This window comes from Aulonocara stuartgranti (assembly GCF_965226115.1).
Source record: "Aulonocara stuartgranti genome assembly, chromosome: 19".
NCBI classification, from domain to species: domain Eukaryota; kingdom Metazoa; phylum Chordata; class Actinopteri; order Cichliformes; family Cichlidae; genus Aulonocara; species Aulonocara stuartgranti.
Window position 1 is genome coordinate 3,111,605 of NC_138955.1, and position 16,649 is coordinate 3,128,253.

The following is a 16,649-nucleotide window of genomic DNA, read 5'->3' on the forward strand; positions in this document are numbered from 1 at the left end:
ATTCAAACATATCGGCCACGTAGTATTACCGTATTATTCCAAGTAGGAGGTAGTTTGTGGATCTTTGAGCTTTACGGGGATTTGGTTGCAGTATTAAAAGGTAAATTTGAAAGGGATTACAGAATACAAACGCTTAAAAGGAGCACGGAGAGGGGGAACAGGAGATATTTGTCTCCTTTGCAACCCTGCATCGACACATCCACACACCCTTGTGGGCTTGAGGACTCACGCTCCGGCATGTTGTGTGTCTGCTGTCTGTGCAATGCAACACTGCCATCTATGGATAAGAGCTGTAGGCCGCTCACTGTTTATCCCGCATCACGTTGCCGCCTGTGTGCGTCCACACGCAGCCGCCTGGACGCGCCTGTCATCTGGAGGAAACTCCTCCCTGCAGACAGCGCGTCCTGTCGCCTTCCCAGCGCAATGGTCTCCTGGATCATCTCTAGACTTGTGGTGTAAGTCCCCTTTTTAAATTCATTTAAAACATTCTCTGTCATAGAGGGATATGAACAGATCGCATCGCCTGATTGTTGCAGGTGGCAAATCGAGGCGCACATTAACGGTGGAGAAGCTGCGCGCTTTACAAGCCCCCGCATTTCTGCCTGACAGCCTTTTTAATCAGAATCAGACGTCAACATAGAGAGCAAGTGTCGTGCTGTTCATTTCTGACTGAAAGCAGCCCGGGTTTGATGGGATTGTACTTTGTCGTTTCAGCCGGAATGAGCCCCGGGCCTGTATAGACCTACTGTATTTCTTAACAGGCTGGCAGCGCGCAGCAGTCTGCCACTCTTTGTTTTTATCAAGTGATTTGTTTTTTATTCTAGACAAAGAGATGACGTTATTGAGTGAATAATGTATTATCGTCATACGAGATGATAAAAATGAGTCAGATCCTGAAATCTGGGGGCTTCTTTCATAGCCAGAAGCCCTAAATGTCACTGAGTGGCGAGGTGTCTGAACAACAGGAGCGGTCTTTGAGTGGACCAATATTGAGTGTGGATGTCCCACATTGGAAAAAAAACCCCAAAAGGGATGGGTCAGCCTTCTCAGGTTACAATGCAAGAGCATTTCATGTTATAAGAGTGGATGCATATACCCCCATGTTTTTATATCAATAGCTGCCTGTTTCCTATTATTATTAGTGTAGGTCATGGCTATTTTTCGCCTGCACAAACTATGAATCAGCATCATTGCAGACTGTGTAAAGCAACAGTAGGCTCTAACCTCGAAATAGGGAAGCAATTACATTTCGATAACGAGATTTTGTTACACTGATTGGACTGCCAGCGCTTTGGCAGCTCAAAACCTGGTTATGCAGATTCGTTTTTGGATCGGTGGCCAACAGAAAGGTTTTAGCTGCGTCGATATTTTAAGCGTCCTTGTGTTTCTGAACTCCGAGTTAGCCGGCCAGGCCCGAGCAACATGATGTGGGTCAGTAATTTGATCAGGTCGCACTTACGCAGCTGTTGCTGTTGCTTGGTTGTAGCACTTTCACAGAGTCCACGTCTCTGTCCGGACACCCAGCAGCACAGGTGCTTGCATAAGAGGAGGAATTTAAAGAAAAAAGACAACATATGTGAACTAATTTTACCTGAAATTACTTGACTTTATCTGTCAGCTGCCAAGCCCGTATTAGCCATGAGTAATACTTTACAGTTTCTGATTGACCTCATCTTTCCTGGAAACCTGTAAATGTCTACAAGAGGTCCAAAGATTCAAAACAAAATGTACATACAAATGCTTAAGAAGAAAGAATTATTCCCAAATGTCTATATATGGATTGCTTTAATGCACAGCATACACTGCTGTGGAGAAGTCTTTCACCCCTCATAATTTGCTAGGAAAATGGGAAATAGGTGCAGCGATTTATTAAAAACATGCAAATACACATGAAAATAGAGTATAGAGGAAAAAAACAGGCTGTGCAATACTAATAAGCTTTAAAGTAAAAATCTGATGTGTTCACTTTTATTCTTTAATGCCTCCACTCTCACAGATGAGTTTTCTTGTTGTTTCTTTAAGTAGTCTTCAGGAATAGTTCTCCAAGCTTATGAAGGACATTCAAAGCTTGTCTTTGGATGTTGCCTGCATTTTGTTCTGTTTTCTATCAAATGTCTTTTGTTCTCTGCTTGTCAGTTTTCCTCAAATTTTTTAAGGACACGCTGCACACCATGCTGAGAAATTACAAAGTTTCAGCTACTGGCTCTTTAGGAATCATCTTGTTGGTCCAAAAATACTATTTTATGCCTGTCAAACTGTGTTTTTATGGGAACCTGACAACAACAAAGTGCCTAAAGGTATAAAATTACTTCTTCACTAAGTTGTCAGTTATGTGTAGTCACAACACTGGTTCATCCCTTGGGTTAGGTGCTCAAAGGATTCACAGGTAGTCATAGGAACCAATAGTTCCTGCAGTACAAAGACTGTACAGCATATGAGTTAAACAACAGCCAGTGTCCAAAGAAGACATTTGAAAGATTTTCAGAAAGCCTGGAGAATTATTGATGGAGATCAATTTAAAAATTACAAGAAAGTCTGTCACTTTGGAAACAAAACATAGACTTTTTCACAGCAGTTTATTGTTTTTAATCATGTTTTATTGCATTAAACATGTCTTTGTGGCACGTTTTTTTATGTCTGAATATTAATCGGTTTTCTGTCTTTTAGACTCGTCTTTGGTACACTATATCCTGCATACTCTTCTTATAAAGCTGTGAAGTCCAAAGATGTGAAAGAATACGTGAGTAAAATGTTTTTAGCTTTACAATAGTAACACCATGATGTATTAGTAAATAGAAATGTTTTATGTGGATTTGCATTAACAGATTTGACTTTTCTATGACATTGCAGGTGAAATGGATGATGTACTGGATAATATTTGCCCTATTTACATCTGTGGAAGTGTTTACAGACATGTTTCTTTGTTGGTAGGTGACTGCAGATGTTTTGTGTCAATGATCGTACAGAGGCCCTCCGGGGAATATATTTCAACTCTTGTCTTGAGTCTTGTAGGGTTATCATTAACAATCTTTATGGCAGACATAAAAAAACACAAGTTATTGTGTTTTACTGCTACTCCGTGTTTTCACTGCAGGCTTCCTTTCTACTATGAACTGAAGATAGCCTTTGTGGTGTGGCTGCTATCCCCTTACACTAAAGGTTCCAGTGTGCTATACAGGAAGTTTGTTCATCCCACGCTTTCCTCAAAAGAAAAGGTGAAATCCCTTTCCTTTTTGTTGTTGTATCTTCCTTTATTTCCTCTGGTGCCGTTAAAGGAAAGGCATAGGGGGCAAAATGTTCAGTCTAGGCTTTAAGCTAACACGCGTGGTTTTGTGTCTAATAGAACTGGAGTTTTGCGACTGTCTCAGGAACAAAAGTGCCTTTGTGCCAATTCACTTTCCCACTTAAGCTTTTAAAAATGTGTCCGCTGGACAAAGGCAAAGACATGTCACAGTCTTCTTCCATTCGTCTTTTCCTTTCCACCTTTTCCCCCCCCCTCTGTTTGTGTGGCAGGAAATGGATAAATGAGCTTTCTGAAGATCAAAAGCCACAGAATGAAATGATGCAGTCAAGCAACACATGAAACAGCTGTCCAGCAATTACACAATGCCAATGAGATACATCATGTTCATGTGATTCTTTTTTTTTTGCTCTTTGTTTAGGACATTGATGAGTATATCTGCCAAGCAAAGGACAAAAGCTATGACACACTGGTGCATTTTGGGAGAAAAGGACTGAACGTTGCAGCCACAGCTGCAGTCATGGCTGCAACAAAGGTAATGCAGACTCTGGACATTTGTTTTGTACTGCACTGGGGGTACGGTGCTCGGGCATTGTAAATAATGTGTCAAGCTTGTTGTTTTTGCGGCCGATCACATTCATGAAGCTTTGAACATTTGTTTTTGAAGCAGAGGACGCAGCAGATTACTGTAATGTTTGTGTATTTCATGATGCCATGTCATCCCCAGCCTGTCTCACACTGCTGCTGATACTAAAACATAGCCTTTCCCGGTTTAGGGTCAAGGAGTTCTGTCAGACAGACTCAGGAGTTTCAGCATGCAGGATCTCTCTTCCTACCAGTCTGACCCTGTTAACAGCAGCTCCGACTCTACGCAGCCTGCAGCCGCACAGCACCGAACCCGACCTATGATGCGCAGCAAGTCTGAGAGCTACAAGGGTGAGGAGATGTGATTTCCATACTGCTTCATGCCACCTACAGTAGCCCTGAAAACTAAATAAACAAACAACAAATAATAGTCTTATAAAGCATTATAAAAATGTAAATGAGTTAAATAGCACAACATACCGAAAAATATGGAAATATGGGCTCGATGAGCACACTGTAGGAGCCATTACAATGCTGCAGCAGTGCCTGCCTGGTTTGTGTGACGCAGATTATCGAGGCGATATCTGTTTTCCTGTTCAAGCTCGTTTAAGCCCAAAGATATTGTTTAGTACCTCAGCTTTCCTGACTGGCCCCCTAACCTCAGCCCTACCTTCCTGTTTGGAGCAGGTCAGGCCCTCACAGGGCTAACCATCCTGTGACAAAACTCGCATGCAGCTGGAGGGATTTTGTGCCAACTTTAACAGTGGAATCGGTTATTATTTGTACTAATTCGGTGCTGTATTTTTCAGATAATTTAAAAAAAATTTCATGTAATTAAATTTAGAAGTAACAACAACTGTTAATATCGATGGGGTTACGGTATTATTAAATAATGAATCTTAGCAAGGGTATGTCATCGAATATTTGGTAACCAAGCTGCTGTAAACATCTGAGCCAGCGTTTGAATTTTCATTCATTCTGAGGATCTTTGTTATTGCCGACAAATCCAAGTAAAAGACCAAAACCATTACTTTCTGTGACTTAGACGTTGTCTGTTGTTCATTTTAAGGCTGCATATGTTTATATGTCTAAATAATGTCCTAAACAGCTGGGCAGTGTAGCTACTTGGATACATTTGTTGGGGACTATTTTCAGCTGTGGATTAATACACATTTGGCGAGCTGTATTTTTAGTTGCATGGTTGGTTTGGGGTGGAGTTAAAATTAATATGAATCATAATAAATGTCAGCTGGAGCTAAGATGTGGTTCATTAATGTGTTTTTTATACTTTCTGTATAACAATGGCGCTTAAGGCGCAGAGGCATCAGAAAGTTGCTTTTTTGTGGTTTTGATCTTTTTGTGAGATCATTGGATTTGCTGACAACAACAAAATCACCAAAATGCAAAATCACTAAAGCTTCTACGATATTATCTTTTGTCTTCTGTTGTGGCATTATTTGACATGGAAAACAGGCTAAGAAGGTTTACTCTGACTCTAAAAATAATAGAAAGGAGGACATAAGGAGGGCTAATAAGAACAGCCTTGTTATGCTTGTATTTGCTGCAGCAAATTGGTGTTTGATCTCAGTCGTGCAGCATGCAGGATGATGATGCATTATGATATGAGCATTCGTAATCCCCAAACTGACCAAAATCAGCTACATCTCTTCTGTAATGAAATGGGAAGCATTAGGCCTTTGATTGGTTAGTTTTTCATTCCCTGCTGCCGACCTTTTCCCACGGTACAGGGCAGGATTTTGACATGACTGAGTTTGAGGTGTTGGGGTTGGACCAGTGGGACTCCAAGGAGTTTCTGTCCCAGAATGCTTCAACTTCTGAGTCTGAGCCCACGCCCATTACACCCACTATGACACCCCAGTCCACCCCACCCTCCGCACCCTCTCTACCTCCCACTCCGGTGGCTCTGGAGCAGCCTGAGGAGGTGAGGAAAGAGGCGCAGGCAGCGTCAAAATCTCCACAGCTCAGGCTGACTAAGCGGAAGGCTCCTGAGGTACACTGCCTTGTGAACGTGGCTGCTCAGCTGCTGTCTGATCCTAACTGCCCCTTGAGAATGGTGATTTACTCAATGATTCACTAATTTCTGCTGCTGCGTGCCTAAATAAATCATCATGGTCCAGTACCTATGCGATGGTGGAGAGCCAGATTGCTAATAGAATTTCTGCACTGATGAAACTGAATCATGCATTAACTTGGTAGAAACATTATTTAGTTCAAATAATGATTGCATGATTGCAGTGACTCAGATTTTTTGGAAATATTAAACATTGTTGATAAATTCACACGGTTTGCCTTCTAGTGTGTTTCACCCATTTAGAATAACTTTTAGTTTTGATGTGGAAATGTTTGTGTGAAATCCTTCCCTGGAATGAACCAGCATTCATTCATAAACCTCAACACCTAGTATGTCTTTGATTGGCGTTCTCAATGAACAGCTAAATAAAGCAGGATTATTAAAGGATAAAGCTGGCAATATTTTTTTTTCAGTTGTCAGAAGATCACATGAAAAAATCAACAATGAATTGATACTACAAATGAGTGTTGCCTGGGTAGCTAAAGCCTGAAAGAGCTTGTTCCTTATTCCTGTGCGACCCAAACCCTGGTAGAAACATCAGTGAGCCACAGCGCATGCGCTAAGTGACATAATGTTTCATCACAATCAACATGGGACTGTAGTTTTTTGTTGTTTTTAAGTTATTACCACATCAGTCCCCTGATACCACAAATACTCTGCTGAGAAACAAATGTGCATTTACGCCTCGAGACCTAGGACTTTTTCCCTCCCCCTCCCAATCAGTTAGTAACAGCTCCAATGATGCAAGGCCAAACTTACCTATTCATTACTATTCTCTAAGGCAGGGGTGTGCAATCTCAGTCCACGAGGGCCGGTGTCTCTGCAGGTTTTAGATGTGTCCTCGAACCAACAAAGCTGATTTAAATGGCTAAATTAACTCCTCAACATGTCCTGAAGTTCTCCAGAGGCCTGGTAACGAACTAATTGTGTGATTCAGGTGTGTTGACCCAAGGTGAGATCTAGGGACACCGGCCCTCGTGGACTGAGATTGCCCACCCCTGCTCTAAGGTCTCGCTATTGACAAGAGAAACGTGAGAAAAACAGTAAAGCATGCTTCTCTTAACCACCAGGCCAAATTCAAGTTTTAAAGACACAAGCTCTTAATTAAGCTGCATATTAAAATTATGAACAGCCTCTCAACAGTCAGTAAACACTGATGTCATTTAAGCTATTCTGTGCCACATTTGATTCAACATACACTCACCAGACACTTTAAGTACCACCTTGTTCTTACCAGGTGGAGCCTATTTTGTTTTCAGAGCTACCTTTAGTCTTCATGGCAGAGATTCAACAAGATACTGGAAACATTCCTCAGAGATTCCAGTCCAGGATTACATGATAGCGTCACACAGTTTCTGCAGATATGTCCGCTGCATATCCATGGTGGGAATCTCACGTTCCACCACATTTCAAAGTTGCTACGTTGGATTGAGATCTGTTGACTGTGGAGGCCAGAACAGTGAACTCACTGTCGTATTAAAGAAGCCAGCTTGAGATGATTTGAGCCTTGTGACATGCAACATTTTCCTGCTGGAAGCAGCCATCAGACGATAGGTACTGTGGTCATAAAGAGTTGATTTTAAGGGACCCATAGTATCCTATAAAATACTAGGATACTGGCAGCATTTCTTCTATTGTCCAATTTTTTGAGCCTGTAGAAATTGCAGCCTCGGTTTCCTGTTCTTAGCAGGAGTGGCACCTGAAGTGATCTTTTGCTCTTGTGTGTTCAGAGAAGCTCTTCTGCATAAACTTGGTTGCAAAGAGTGGCTATTTGGGTAATCATGTCATGCTCCTCTGACATCTGATATCAAAAAGACATTTTCACCCAGAAAACTACCACTCACTGCATTTTTCTCTCTTTACATACGATTCTCTGTAAACTCTACAGATGGCAGTGTGGGAAAAATCCCAGTAGATCAACAATTTCTGAAATACTCAGACCAGAACCATCTGGCACCAACAACCATGCCATCACTTAAATCACTTTTCTTCACCATTCTGTTGTTCGTAAATGCACTGGGTTCCTGCCATGTTATTAGCTCTTTAGATATTTGTGTTAATAAGCAGCTGAACAGGTGTCCCTAACAAAGAATTAAACACAACACATTCACAGTCATAGTGATACTAGGCGGCCTCTTCAGTAAAAGTGTTGCACTTGGCAACCTTTGAAAGCGTTACATGCTGTGTTTTTACCCTAGAGACAGTCTGGTCCCAGCACACTGAGCTGATAATCCACAGAAGAAGATTATTCACTACTACAATGTTTACTCCTCTTTTGTAATGTTTACAGTACATTTTTTTAAATTGCCGTCTGCTCCTTAAAAGGAATTAAAGTAAATATTTGCAATCTCCTCTCCTGTTAATGACTTCTGTAGAAATAAACAGGCTTTGGTCTGAGAGGTAAATTGGAAAAACAGGGAAACTGTTTCTTAGTTTTGCTTTCATCTTGACAATAAGAAAAATACAAAATAATGCCAGCCTTTATCCTTTAAATACTTTGCGACTCCTTGCAGCTACTGGCTGACTGAATTCCATCTCTCTGTTCGCTTCTCTCGTCCCTTCTAGCCTCCTCATAGAGTCTTAAGGCCTCTCACAAGATCCAGGAGTGCTCTTTCTTCGAACAATGAAGCCATGTGAAACTGTCCTCAAGACTACTCCAGCTGCCTTTTCTGCAAGAAGTTAAAACAAAAATACTGAATGGCCAAAAGCTACATGACTGAAGCAGCCCTGCTTTGGAATAAGGTATTACCAAAGTGACCTATGATGACCCCTCTATATACAGCATATAGCAAGTGACTCATGATTTAAAATGTTGAGGTAGGAGAAATGAGTGAATGGGTGCCATGCTGAGAAGACACTTTGAGTTCGTTGGTTATTGAATATGTATTTATGTACAGGTTTATGTGTGCTTCATCTTTATGATTTCTTTGTTTTTAATCTATCAAGTCTGGACAGGCAAATGCATGTGTGTCTTCCCAGGCATTAGTCTGCTGTTATTAAACAGAATGTACTGTCACTGAACATTACAGCGGGCACAGTGAGCAAGAGAATGTGATAGAAGCCAAGGATCAACAGCATAGACCGGGCTGGTTTTACCCACGTGAAATAATTTTTCTCTGGAGAGCAGCTTTTCTGCACTTCAATAATTATCACAACAAAGTATTAATAAATCAATCAGTTATCCAAGCGAAGATCAAGCAACAAGTGACAGATATGATTCTGTTTATTACCTCTCTCTTAAAGCCTTAAAAAAAGAGATAGCAGAAACTTAAATGTTGCATTTCCAACAGTGTTCTTATTAATATGCACTAGGTTTAGAATAGAAATCACTGCCCTCAATAATCTAAAATAGCTGAATAAATAAATAAATATAAGTCACTGAACACCACCATCAATCACTTTCATTATTGTGCGTTTTTTCGGTGGTAAATAGTTTTTTTGTGTACCAAAAAACAACACGTGCATCACAGATTTAGAAAAGAAAGAAAGAAAAGAGAAAAAAAGTCATTACATAAGATGTTTCGTTAGTGGAGCTGACTGTTTTTGACAATCTGTTTAGTTTCTAAGCATGTTCTGTCATTTAATTGGCAGTTTTTAGTGCAATTAGGATTAAGTCACTTTTCTGCTGTAGCAAGAGTAGGATACTACATGGTTAAACATTAACTGTATATGGACATGGTTGTTTTATCTTTTTATTTACATGTTTAAAATCACTGTGCAATGTTCTGCTGTGAACTGAGCAACTCTAAGCCCGACTCTCGTTACCGTTATTTGCTTCCGTTGTTATTTAGAAAATCACGAGAGTGACTTTAGTGGTTTTTCAGGTTTACAACCTTTATGAATTAGCAGTGCGTGGTGAAGCGTTGTTTGTTTTCATCCTGAACTTTACTCGCTGCGCCTGAACCTCGGCGACGTTCTAAACAAAGTATCACTGTGCTGGTTGTCGATTGACAGGATTAGCCCAGTAGATTTCTAACTTTCCTCTATGTATCTGTATCATTTAAGGTGGGTTTGAAACAAAAAGCTTCTCAGGTACAACTGTTCTGTTTACACGTCACTCACTCTGATGTTGTAGATACACTTATTATGCACATAAAATGCTCTTTAAACAGATAAAAAGTTATAAAAAATGGGGGGTGGGGGGAATCAAATGATGTGTTTAAGCATTAGTAGTATCTGTGGTAGTGTTGGAGGTGATTTCTTTGAAATTCATTCAAAGCAAAACAGGAAAAAACATGTTACAAAGTTGCAGATCTGTATACTTGTGTGTAGATTGATGAAGTCATCATTGCATGATGTTTTGTTATTAATTTGTATGAGAATTTGATTTCTTAAGTGCTTTTGTGTGAAGCTGTTGGCCTCTTCAGATGCCTTGCTGGTAAACATTTTCTTCTTTAGTTGATTTATAAAAAGAAATGTTATGGCTATCAGTTGGTTAAATAAATATATACGCATACAAACATGTCTTATTAACTGGTAAATTAGCCACTTAACACTTTAAGCAGTGGGAGACACGCAAGTCATTGTACTAACGTATCCTCAGATTTTTTTTCTGGCAGGCCAGAATGTCAAGTTAATTCAACTTAAACTTAATTGTGAATTATGAAACAAAAAGACGTGATGTGATGGCATATTGGTTCATGACTATCAATTTGTTTCACTTGTTTAAATATTTCCGTTGGTGAAATCAACTTACAACCATTAAATATAAAGCAGAACTTTTGTGTCTGTTCTTTTTTCTGCGTATTTGCTTTAAAAGAAAACTTACAGGGAAAGTATGGCAAAATGTGATGATTTATCTGACACATATACAACATCATTACATTACAAGCAGAAGACAAGATGTCATTACGTGAATCAGCAAATTAGGGTTTGAGGTTGACCCGATCGTGGTATTTCAGGTATGGATCATCGACGTACCAGTTTCTCCGTTTCCAAAATGAGGTTGTCATTTTATCTAAAAGCTTGCATTGTGTTTTGCTACAGAATACGATCTCTCTGAGGCGCTTTCGTCTGGCAGGTTTCTTCTTCCAGAGCTTCTTCTTGTATCCAGCCTGTTCATATTCAAAATCAAGAAGTTAAATTTAACACGTTACCTACAATTAACATATGACTCAAGCAGCTGTAACACATACAAACCTTGCGTCGGATCCAAAGGCCACAGTGCAGCCTCATGAACCTATCTGTGACAGATTTTACACTCTTTCTCTTCCCCTTCTTGACACTATAGTAAGTCAGACTTCTGCTTGGCTGCTGAGTTAGACTAGGAACAAGTGCCGACACCCTGCAACATCAGAGAGAAGCAGAACAGCTGTTACAAAGAACATACTTACTTTGTACACCTGTTCACCAGCTTGTTAACACAAATATATAATTATCCACTCATATGGAAGCAACTGAGTGGCTTTTGTCATGTAGAGGATGTACTGAAATGAAAACAGAGCATCAGAATGAGGAAGAAGTGACTCTGAACATGGTTGCATGGTTATTTGTGTCAGAAGGGTCAGAATATTTAAAAAGCTGCTAATCTGCTGGGATTTTCCCAAACAGTCATCTCTATGGTTTACAGAGAATGAGCTAAAAAAAGAGAAAGTATCCAGTGAGCAGCAGTTTGGGTGGAAATGCTTCAACACCAGGGCCCTATTTCAGGAAGCCGGTTTAGAAAACTCAGAGTGAAAAACGATACTCAGGGTTGAGTAACCCCGAACTGTCCAACTCGGAATATTCGGTTGCAGAAAGGCTGATAACAATTAGTTCAATCAACGCGGAGTTGCTTTAACCCCAAGTTAAGCGCGCGCACGAGGATACATAAAGCCCTGATTAGTGGAGCACAGATTAAGCGAGTCACCATGGAGACGGAGGGAAAGAAGGCGCGGTCAATGTATCTTACAGCGCTTGAGGCTGAAATTCTGATGGCAGCATATGCCGATAACATGCAAATTCCGCGGAAAAAAAGTAACACAGCCACAGCTGCAAAAGAAAGGGAGCATGCATGGCAAAACAAAGCCGACAGAGTCAATGCGTGAGTGTTAATTTAAACATTGATCTAGGGATTTCCACCCATTTAACACGTTATTTTATTATATTTTATTTTATTTTTTATTTTATACATTTTATTTTGTGATGTGATGTGAGCGCAGGTGCAACCCAACAGGCCCCAAACGTTCCTGGCAGCAAGTAAAAATGAAATATAAAAATATAGTCCAAACAGGTAAGGTGGAATTGTATTATGAGCCATAGTGCTTGGTCTGTTTGTCCCATGTAAATCAATTGCAGTTAGAGGCTACATTAATTTCCCCTCTGTAAGCACTTATTGAAATTATCTGAGCACATTACAAGTACATATTTGCTTACTCTGTATGCTCAAATGTGACCCGTTATAGCCAACAGAAAAAAAGCAGAGGCCCGAAAAACAGGTGGGGGTCCTCCACCACCACCACTCACAGAGGCTGAGCAGTTGGCTTCCACATTTGTGATAATGTTGGCAGCATCACATATGATCTTCACAGTGCAGAGAACACAAATTAGCATCCATTACTATAATGAAATAATTTGTTAGTTTGAAATGCTACAGGAAACTATGTACCTGTACATTAATGCTGTGGAAAGACTTCCTGTTCACATAGTCTCCTTCATTTACTGAAGGAGCAATGATTGGAATGTGAGTGCCATCTGTACAGCCAATCACGCCTGGGAACCGTGAAAATAAATGTAAAATTTAAGTAGTAGTTCAAGTATCACCACATCATGAATTAAGTTTCGTTCATCCTGATACCTGCAATTTTGTGGCATCCCTCTTTGATAAATCTTGTGGGTCTATGACCGGGGAACACCACAAATGAGTACAGGAGACGTTTCAGTGCAACTGTAACAACCTGACTGCCCGACAGACGGTAGCCTTGGAAACGTGCTCAGCGTCACCAATATTATACAGAAAGCTCCCGTTTGCAAAAAACCGAAGTGCAATACAAATAATATGTACAGAACTGAGAGCATGTCCGCGATGTGTCACATGAGCAATATTAGGCCTGAGGATGTTATTCAAATAAATTATAGATTGTGCTGAAAAACGGTAACGTTCACACAGGAAATCATCAGGAAATGATAAAATGTCCGAACGCGCTCTAATCACTCTCTCCCGGCGGAGAGCTCTGCGGAGAATTTGGGCTTCAACATCTACTGGCTCTTCAAGGAAGGGGCACGCCATGTCCGACACTTCCTACAGTCAGGTTTCTGACAAAGAGGCGGAGAAGGTCAGGGTTAGTTGAAGTAAACCTGCTAGGGGGCAGGTTAGCTTCATGGAGTGTGTCGTCATAGTAACTCACTCAGAATTAATCTAAACTCGCTTTGTGAAACCGAAAACCCAGAGTTTTCGTTAACTCAGGGTTTACTTACTCAGAGTTTGCACTAAACCGGCTTCCTGAAATAGGGCCCAGAAGTCAGAGGAGAATGACCAGACTGCTTCAACTTGATAGAAAAGCAACAGTAACTCAAATGCCCACTATTATGACCAAGCTGTGCTGAAGAGCATCTCTGAACAGGAAACTGATGCTGCAGTTAATACTGGGTCACCAAAATTGGACAACAAGACAGGAAAGAGCTTGCCTGGTCTGATGAGTCTTGATTGTTGCTTCACATTCAGATGGTAGGGTCAGAATATGAGTAAACAACATGAAAACAGGTCAAACTGCCCTGTATCAACTATTGACACTGCTGCTGATGTTGGAATAGTGTGGGGATATTTTCTTGGCACATTTTGAGCCCTTAGCACCAACTAAGCTGAGCATTGCTGCTGACCACGTCCCTCCCTTTCTGACCTCTGTACTCATCTTCTGACGGCTGCAGGATAAAGCATCATGTCACAAAGCTCAAATCTTCTCAAACTCATATCTTTGAACATGACAATGAGAATGACTGTATGCAAATGGCTCCATCATCACCAGAATGCAACTTTGGGATGTGGTGGAGCAGGAGACTCACATCATGGATGTGCAGTGGACAAATCTGCAGCAGCTGTGACATGCTGTCATGTCAGTTCCCAGCACATCATTGAATTTGTTTTGCCTTTACAATTAAGGAAATTATGAAGAAAAAATGGGGGTCCAAAAAGGTGAAATAAATTATTTATTTTAGGTAAAATAAATAATAGAAAACTATTGTTTTTCAGACCCGCTGCAAAGTGCTTACATTATAAAGACTCTGTGATGCAGCTGTTGAAGTCACATTTTAGTCATCTCAGTTTTTTTGTGTTTTATATCCGAAATAAAGACGCCTTTTGCCAACAGTAGAAACAAACAACTACAAAACACTCCCAGTGAGCGTGGAAAGCAGGTGCTGTGTCACTGCAAGTCCTCTATGCTGTATACCGGCTGTCCACTACCAACAAAAGTGTCACAAGATGAGATTAGCTCGGATTATCAATTCGGTGAAACGGTTTCCTGGAGGAAAACCTGTACCTAATCGTGATTAGGACGAACATTAACCTAGCCTGTTACTTTGGGGAGCTTAATTACTCAAATGCATCGCCCTCATATTTCTATTCCTTCACTCCTTACCTCTGCAGTATGTTGTAGCGTGGTGTCTGCCACACTGTACCCTGGAGAGGAGCACGGACAGCGGCTGTAAAAGAACTGTAGAGATGCGCAGACTGGACGAGGCTGGACTGACAGGTCTGTGGTGTCCGGGCACATACAGACACGGACAGCGGCCTCAGCAACCCTGTTGTCAAACACAAGGACGACAGAGAAACACATGAATATAAAACCGAATTCAGCTATTTCTGTATGTGTTACTGAACAGCACTGCTCGGTAACACACAGATGATAAACAAGCACCGCATCAAGAGGGTGAAATAAAACTGTATTAATGTCAAACTGCAGTTACACACCGGACAGCCTCCTTGCCAGGGTGGCCGCCATGTTTCCTCCTGAACGCCCAAGTAAGTACGGTGGCCCGTTAGGACAAACCTTCTTGTTAAAAGCATGAAGTTAAGTTGAAGCGACACAGCGCTTTACCGCCACCTAGTGAAGGACATGGTTGGCTGTGCTGTGCAGGATATGGCAAACCAGAGCAGGCTAAAAAGAGAGAGAGAGAGAACCATTCAAGTCATTTTGAGACAAACCAAACTTGTAAAATGTGCATAAATCGCATATGAACACATTTCAGTGTAATAAAACATGTTTATGGACAATACAATACTGTACATAAGGTTGGTTCTTTAAGACTGGCCTAAGTAAGAGTTTTACCCCCGTCTGACGAGCTTAAAAAAGCTTTTGCTTTTGTTTAGTAAAATAAAATTATGTATAAAAACATTTACAATAAAATACCTAGTATTTTACTGTACCATTGCCTTTGTAAAATGTCATTGTGTGGGTTTAACATAAATTGAGTATTTCTGTGGCACTGTTTATTTATGTCCTTTATAACTTTTCAATATAACTTTCATGTATTACAGTAATCAAAAGATTATCAGGCACTGCACCACACTACACCACATTTTATCCAATACAAATGTATTAAATACTCCTGTATTCAGTCTACTTGGTGTATATACAGTATGATATAGCTTCCAGCTGTGTCTGTCTACATAGCTGTCACACTGTAAACATGAGATCCTGAGAGTTGCCATTTTTTCACATTCTTCTGTTGAACTTTTACATTATCTGGAAAGAATTGTTCATTGCTGGAAGACCAAATCAGTATTTCAGTTTTCTTATTTATTTAGTCTGGCAAATTTCCCCGTACCTACTGAACAGATAGCCCATGACAGAAATGTAGCTGGAGCAAATATCCACAATCTAGATAGCTAAATGAAATAGTGATTGATGTTCTTAATAACGCCTGTGCTTTCCCTGCTATGATTCATCAAAATGACTGCTGTGCGTAGGGCTGTGTTGTGCAGTAAATATAATTATGCCACAGCATCCATCCATTCATCCATCTATTTTCTTCACCAGCTATACCAGCTGACACCTGGCAAGAAGTAGTACATCGTGGACAGATCACCAGTCAGACAGCGAGGACACAAAGGGACAGACGAACCTAACATGTACATCTTTGGACTGTAGAAGGAAACCCACGGAGGCACAGACAGAATATCCGAACTCCAACACAGTGGTTGCAACTGTCATAACATTTCAAGGCAGAACACTGACACATATATACAGTATACAACCTGCAGCAGTTACCTGTTACAGATAAAACTAGCAAAAGAGGATTCAAGTGCCTGATTAATGTTGAGAATAGAGTGTGATAGTTCAAAAAATATTTCCATGACTAATTTCTAAAGAATTGATTGATTCATACTTCTGTGGTTTTAGGCATCCTCAGCATCAGCCTGACTCCCTGATGGAAGGTGTCAGGCTGTGGGGGGTTGTAACGGCCATCTGTTCTTCCTGAGGTGCGCGGTTCTCTCCAACTGTGTATCTGGTGTTGCAGGAGTACTGCAGAATGATCTGGGGAGTGATCAGAACCCCGATGGTACAGCGCAGACATGTCAAACTAATTATTCATGTGAAAAAGCCCAGTAAATATATGAAAAAGAGGAGCAATTTCAACAGAACATCTCAATTTGTTTCTCAATTCTCAATTACTGTCTGTAATTGTTGAACAGAAGCTTTTTTATTATTCTTGTAGAGCCATTGTAAAAAAATAAAAAAAAGAGAGAGAATTTTCTATAGCAGATAACAGGAACTTTTCTGTCATTTAATTGTTTATTTATTACTTAACTAC

General features: G+C 40.5%; 2 protein-coding genes across 3 annotated transcripts; one reads left to right on the forward strand and one right to left on the reverse strand.

The window, feature by feature from the left end:
• Nucleotides 1-334: 334 nt before the first annotated feature.
• reep1 (receptor accessory protein 1) lies at nt 335-10,636 on the forward strand. 2 transcript variants are annotated; one of them, XM_082515579.1, is made up of 8 exons: nt 335-455; nt 2,668-2,740; nt 2,851-2,927; nt 3,095-3,215; nt 3,663-3,776; nt 4,018-4,177; nt 5,575-5,837; nt 8,484-10,636. In XM_082515579.1, exons 1-8 carry the CDS (start codon nt 424-426, stop codon nt 8,553-8,555), a joined length of 912 nt encoding a protein of 303 aa, XP_082371705.1. In that variant the 5' UTR covers nt 335-423; the 3' UTR covers nt 8,556-10,636. The 2 variants fall into 2 exon arrangements, with proteins under 2 accessions (XP_082371705.1, XP_082371704.1); XM_082515578.1 differs by lacking the exon at nt 5,575-5,837.
• A 58-nt stretch (nt 10,637-10,694) lies between these two features.
• On the reverse strand, nt 10,695-14,903 carry mrpl35 (mitochondrial ribosomal protein L35). Its single transcript, XM_082515580.1, has 4 exons — nt 14,806-14,903; nt 14,474-14,636; nt 11,058-11,202; nt 10,695-10,972 (listed from the first exon to the last, which is right to left on the reverse strand). The coding sequence occupies exons 1-4, from the start codon at nt 14,834-14,836 to the stop codon at nt 10,784-10,786; spliced, it is 528 nt and encodes a 175-aa protein (XP_082371706.1). The 5' UTR covers nt 14,837-14,903; the 3' UTR covers nt 10,695-10,783.
• Between the last annotated feature and the right edge of the window lie 1,746 nt (nt 14,904-16,649).

Excerpts from the sequence above, each read along its gene's own strand:
- reep1 (XM_082515579.1), top strand. The coding sequence starts at position 424 with ATGGTCTCCTGGATCATCTCTAGACTTGTGGT. Across the intron at positions 2,741-2,850 it reads CCAAAGATGTGAAAGAATAC|GTGAAATGGATGATGTACTG; the intron begins GTGAGTAAAATG and ends ATGACATTGCAG. Across the intron at positions 5,838-8,483 it reads CTAAGCGGAAGGCTCCTGAG|CCTCCTCATAGAGTCTTAAG; the intron begins GTACACTGCCTT and ends CGTCCCTTCTAG.
- mrpl35 (XM_082515580.1), bottom strand. The coding sequence starts at position 14,836 with ATGGCGGCCACCCTGGCAAGGAGGCTGTCCG. Across the intron at positions 11,203-14,473 it reads CGCTACAACATACTGCAGAG|GGTGTCGGCACTTGTTCCTA; the intron begins GTAAGGAGTGAA and ends CTGATGTTGCAG. Across the intron at positions 10,973-11,057 it reads GCCTTTGGATCCGACGCAAG|GCTGGATACAAGAAGAAGCT; the intron begins GTTTGTATGTGT and ends GAATATGAACAG.